This window comes from Symsagittifera roscoffensis, unplaced genomic scaffold, assembly GCF_963678635.1.
Source record: "Symsagittifera roscoffensis unplaced genomic scaffold, txSymRosc1.1 SCAFFOLD_795, whole genome shotgun sequence".
NCBI classification, from domain to species: domain Eukaryota; kingdom Metazoa; phylum Xenacoelomorpha; order Acoela; family Convolutidae; genus Symsagittifera; species Symsagittifera roscoffensis.
Genome location: NW_026971051.1, coordinates 8977 through 15095, shown reverse-complemented (window position 1 = coordinate 15095; position 6119 = coordinate 8977). Strand labels below are relative to the sequence as shown.

General features: G+C 34.6%; 1 protein-coding gene across 1 annotated transcript; it reads right to left on the bottom strand.

Moving 5' to 3' along the window:
* Nucleotides 1-206: 206 nt before the first annotated feature.
* LOC134856137 (uncharacterized) lies at nucleotides 207-5312 on the bottom strand (the record flags this gene model as incomplete). The annotated part of the gene is given in 3 exon segments (XM_063872500.1): nucleotides 207-421; nucleotides 4193-4503; nucleotides 5134-5312. Coding segments are annotated over 3 exon segments (501 nt in total). The 3' UTR covers nucleotides 207-333.
* Nucleotides 5313-6119: the final 807 nt, after the last annotated feature.

The following is a 6119-nucleotide window of genomic DNA, read 5'->3' as shown; positions in this document are numbered from 1 at the left end:
TATTAAAAGTCATTTACAGTCTACGCACTACTCACAATTGCAGTCTTTCCTGTATTATACGGACCAAAACTATCAATTTTTAAATAATTGCACTTCTGATTTTTATGATAGACATCAGTTCTTATTACTAAAGAATTCGCTTCAGTATTTCAGATTTGAAAACTATGAAAATTATTATCAACATTCCACAAAAAGAAAGGGGCTTTTTTGGACCGTAAAACAAAAAAGACTCACGAATAAAGCAATATTTCAGATATAGTTGCAAGTGTAGTTGTTTGCCCTCTTTTGGTAATTGTCCAGTCAATCCAGTCACATGGATCAGATGATGTCTGGTTAATCTCTTGCCGTAATATAGAAAATATTTTTGGGCTCAGAAGTACAACAGCCGCTCAGAACAAAATAGTTGTAGTACCCGGTAAACCTATAGAAAAAATGCAAATTTTAACGTTCTTCTTTTTTGTTATTTTCAATTTGAAATGGAATTAGTTTCACACAAAAACGGAAACTAAACCAGTTAAGATGTCCAGAGGCGTATCTGGGGTTTTCTCGAAGTGGGGGGCCCGCACCGGAGTTCCATCGATAATAATCGATTATAATGGAAAAAATGGTGTCTAAAATGTTGTCATTACAATCCATTATTGTGGCAAATTTAGACCGCATATCGATTATATTCTCATTATAATCGATTATTTTCGTAAAAACACAATCCATTAAAATCCATTATAATGAATTATAATCCATTTAAATCCCTTATAATGGATTATATTCCGTTTAAAATCCATTATAATTGATTATAACGGATTATAATCTATACTTTTTTGCAAAATCATTTGCAAAACTTGGACAACATTTCTGCGTTACTCACGGCCTACTCGCAATCTAAACCTACTCGAAATACCCCCCCCCCCCCCCACTTTGCCCCCCATCAGTCCGCATTTGCGAATGCGGATTGCGAATGGCGGTTGTCGTAAGTTGTGGTAAGCGAATGGCGAATGCCAATGGCGGTTGTGGTAAGCTAGCAGAGAGGTGGGTGGAGGGTTGGTAAAAGGGGGGTGTACAAAAGGAGGAAAACGGGAGGGGGGTGTAAACAGGGAGGAAAATGGGTGAGTGGGAGGGGGTAAACAGGGAAGAGGTAAACGGGTATATATGACCAAATTATGAAGATTGAAAAATGAAAAGCAACATTTTATGAAGCCTAAAAACCTAATACATAGCAACTGCACTTAACAGGAAATGCGTTAGTTTTGAAAAAAACTGTATATTTCATGACTAACCTCTCAAAAAAATCCATTACAATCAATTATAATTGATTATAATGGATTATTTTGCCTCGAAAACAAGTTTCATTTTCTTTCAAAAATAATCGATTATAATCGATTATAGTCGGATTTTATTGATTAGCAAAAAAAGTTTCATTAAAATCCATTTTTAATCGATTATAAGGAATTATTATCGAAATTTATTGAGACAGACCACGAAATTTCAAAATAATCGATTATTATCCATGGAACTCCGTTGCGGGGGGGGGGGGGGGGGGGTTAGGGCGAGGGAGTGTCGGGGGCGTATTTTAAAAAATGGACGACCTTTTTCGGTCAGCAAGTTGAGTTTCCGCGCTCTCTTAGAACACCATAAAAGTCCTATTTTAACAAAGTTTTCTGCGCCGCAAGCAACTTTTTAAAAACAGGCAAAAAAGCCATTTTTGGGCCAATTTGGAAAGGTTTTGGTCCCGAAATTGCGCCTTTTGGCGCGTGCTCTCCTCATAGTTAGTTAATTATAGCGCAAAAGGCGCCCATAAAATTTTTCTAGGGTCGGTCAACCAAAATTGAAAGTCGTAAAATAGTACTGAATTGGGCTTTGGTTGGTTGGGGGTTGCATCTCTGAGTTGGAGTAGGTCCACCCCTAACTATAAACTCGCCCCTGAAGGTGTCTGACGGATCACTGAAAAGCCTTTCAATTCATCACGTGTTGACCTGGGATGAGGTATACAAAAACAATCCAATCACATCCTTAGAGAGTGGGATAATTAAAAACAGACGAAAATCATACTTTCAAAGTAAATAGAGATTTTTGAATGTTGAAAACAACCTACGTAAAAGTTTTCGAACTTGTTACCAAATTTCTCATGCTTTTTAGTGGTAAACTTAGCGCTGTATAGAAATACTAGTTATGCAAAAAATTAATAAAAATGCTCATGCTACTTATCACTATGTATGCTTCAGTGTTTTAATTGTTTTAATCACAGAGTTAATCACTGGAGGGGCTATAGCTTACTGGATGGGCTATCATGGGAACAACCCAAACATATAACTGAACTTTTTTTAAACGTGAGCTTTATAAAAAATTAACATCTGCTTTTTTGGATATTCAATTTGTCATTTGTAAGCCACCCGCACCGGAATTTCATGGATAATGATTGATTATAACGGAAAAATAATGCCTTAAATGTTGTCATTATAATCCTTTATTGTGGCAAATTTAGACCACGTAATATTATATTGTCATTATAATCGATTATTTTCGTAAAAACACAATCCATTAAAATCCATTATTTAGGATTATAATCCATTTAAAATCCATTATAATGGATTATAATCCATTTAAAATCCATTGTAAATGATTATTACGGATTATAATCTATACCTTTTTTTGCAAAATCAGTTGCAAAACTTGCAACATTCCTGCGTTGCTCACGGCCTACTCGCAACCTAAACCTACTCAAATTAACCCCTCCTCCCACTAACCAATTATATTCGGATTTTGTTGATTAGAAAAATAGTTTCTTTATAATCCATTTTTAATCGATTATAATCGATTATTATCGAAATTTATTAAAACAGACCACGAAAATTCAATATACTCGATTATTATCCATAGAGCTCGGGTGCAGGCAAGCCTGATCTATAAAACAACCTCATCGTGATATATATTTTTTGAAAACATTCAGGAAACTTTTGATTTCTAATTATATAAGTTTGTTACGCTTTCTAATTAGTTTATCCATTCGTTTTTTTAATATAGTCATTTTGCGTAATCTTTTTGGGTTAATCTTTACTAAAATTTTCTAAGAAAACACTGTAATCTTAGGTTCTGGAACTTGTTGAACTAATTAAGTCTAGTTTCATTTTTTACTTAAGATGATTATACTTTTTTATACTAGTTTTTACTATATAATTTAGTCTTTATTCGCCATAGTTGATAAAACTTTTTTTCTATTCAGTGTCAATTTTTCACAACAAGTTATGATATATTGAATTGTTCAAAAACGTTTAGAAAAACGTTTTTTATATCTGGACTTGTGAGTTTAGAAATTTTGAGATATCGTGTGTGAATTAGTATTGTTTTTAGAAACTGCCAACACAGCGCTCGTTTAAAGAAGTTGATTTATTTTTTTCAGCACTTACAGGAGATACGTTTCCTTAAAAAAAATTAATTGTTTTATGCGGTCATCTTGTTAATTGTTTCTTTAGGCATGCCCATTTGACTGACATCATTTTAATGTTTTTGAAGATCTGAAAAAAGAGAGCCGTCTTTTTATTCGGGTGCGTTTCAGCTTCTTTTTTTCTTCCACATCAAATATTCTGCCAGGAAAAGAGGTCAGGTGGAGAGTGCCCAGTTCGAGGTTGTGGTTTTATGATCGGACGGTTGTAACCAAAATTTGGTATTTCCAGACTGCGCGACCGCAATTGGATATTTTCAGACCGCAGCGATCAAAATTTGGTGTTTCTAGACTTTGCGGACCAAGGCAATGTGTCCGCGACCGGCGCGACTGAAGGAAAGTTAGTCGCAATGGTTGAAAAATTAGTTGCGGTGGTCGAAAAATTGTTCGCGGCGGTCTAAAATTTATTCGCACTATTTTTTCGACCGCCGCGACTAATTTTTCTACCACCGCGACTTATTTTTCTACCACCGCGACTTATTTTTCGACCAGCGCGACTATTTTTTCGACCGCTGCGACTAATTTTTTGACCGCCCGTAATAGGTTTTTGACCATTGCGACCGACAAAGTCAAAAATTAGTCGCGGACCTCGACAAGGGCGTTAATAAATCATAATAACCCTTACAATGATCATTCAATTAAGAGTTTTGTAGGACTAAACACTTTTTATAAGCTTTTGTGGCATATAAAAAAAACGGTTTAAATTTTTTGCTTTTTATTCCATTTTTGCAGAAGGGAATTCCAATAGTAACATACCCAATGTGTGTGCTCCCAATTTCTTGATAGTAGCCATGGCTAATATTAAAGTCAGCGTACTTCAATACCCACGTCATCTCACGTCTTAAATGATGAAATGCAGTCGGACACCAATTGTCTTTTCCCGCCCAAATACAATAGTCCCCCTTCGGCCACTTCTTCTTGACTTGACTGGCTTGAATCTTCAGTTTCTGGATCTCCTGCTCGTTTACCTTCGCTTTCTCCATCAACAAGTGCGTATTCTCATTGTCTGGCTCAGGATATTCGGGTTCATCATTCTCTGGTTTGGTTTTCAGTTCGCCCAGGGATACCTGAAGAGGTTCCAGTTAAAAATTAGATGGAGCTCTTAGTTTTTCAGCATATGTTTTGGTCTACAATTTGATAACTTTTTCAAATGGTTCATGCTTGCAATTTTCTTAAGCTCCGTTTCTTGCATAAAATCGCAGATCCCAAAAAGCAAAATCACTGCTTGGTTTTGAAAGGTTTTCACTAGAGTTGAGCAGCTAAAATAAGAAAAACTATTTTTTTTATTTACTTTCTTTTTAAATAACTTAGCAGCGAAAATATAAGAGAACATAATAACAATTAGACTTCGAAAAACTGATGACGCCAAAAGTTTTATATCCACGAGTCATTAGAACATGGTTTGAGCTAGCAACTTGAAACTTTTTGTGGCTAAATAAAGCCCACGTTACTGTTACGGGAAAAAGACGCAAGCATAAAAATTACCCAACAAGAGTAATCTTCAAACACCAAAACTAGCTTGCAAACTGAAGTATAGAAAAATCTATAGCAAAAAAAACTTCATTCGAAAAGTCGGCAAAAAGAATCCTTTGATACAATTTGCAGTTTTCAAAATCAAGGTAGAATTTTTTCATCTGAGCATGAATATGGATAACAGACAAAAACACCTGCTTCGGTCATTTTTAACTTTAACTAGCCTTGATTTGGTCCACTTGTTGGTATGGTTCGAGCTGTACATTCTTGCTCACAATCTCAGTCTCCACACTCAAGTCAGACAGAATCACTCTGCTCAATTCCATCGGCTTCACTATGAACTTCTCCCCATTCCACTCGAACTGGTCCTCCTTCTGGTTCAACTCACTGATGATATCATGTGCTGTGATCTTGAAATACAATTAGATCTCATGCATGATTGACGCAGTGACCTTTCAAACAAAAATACTTTATGATTGATGATGGGTGATATATAACAATAGGTGGTAATTTAAAGTTATTAAGCTATGAATTGCTTTTTGTTATACTTTGTTCAATTTTTATAATTAATTTCAAAGGCCAAATTTCAAAGTTTGATTTTTTGGAAAATATTTCATCTGATAGAACACTGTATATACAAAAACTATCTTAGCAGCATGCACAAATGATTGAAATGAAATGACTATTTTATGCATTACAGTTCTCAATTTTCATAAATGCACTATAATTAAAATTACCACCTATAGTATTATATCAGCTGATGATTTCATGCGCAAGTGGCCTTTAAAAAATTTAAAAAAATATATACCATAATAATAGAAAAGACTAGGCTTAGACAGCCTGGGCAACTTTTCACAGATCCTCTAGCAAGCGCAGAAATCAAAATAATTATAATTTAAGATTATTATTATGATTATGGATTTGATTAGTTTTATGAACTTCATCATTATGGTTATTTTATTTATATGATTTTTGATATGATTATATTTTTATAGTAGTTATTATTATTATGGTTCTTAGTCTGTTTATTGTGTACTATTAACAATCATGATACTATTAGCAATTATGTGTTCATTACAAAATCAGCCTGAAGAAAGCAATGGTTCTTTGAAAAGTTCATACGTTTTTTAGCTTAAACCTGGGTACAAGTGGAAATTGGATCCCATGAAAAACCGATCATGAAAAATGGCTTTCAAAAATTTGCGAAACA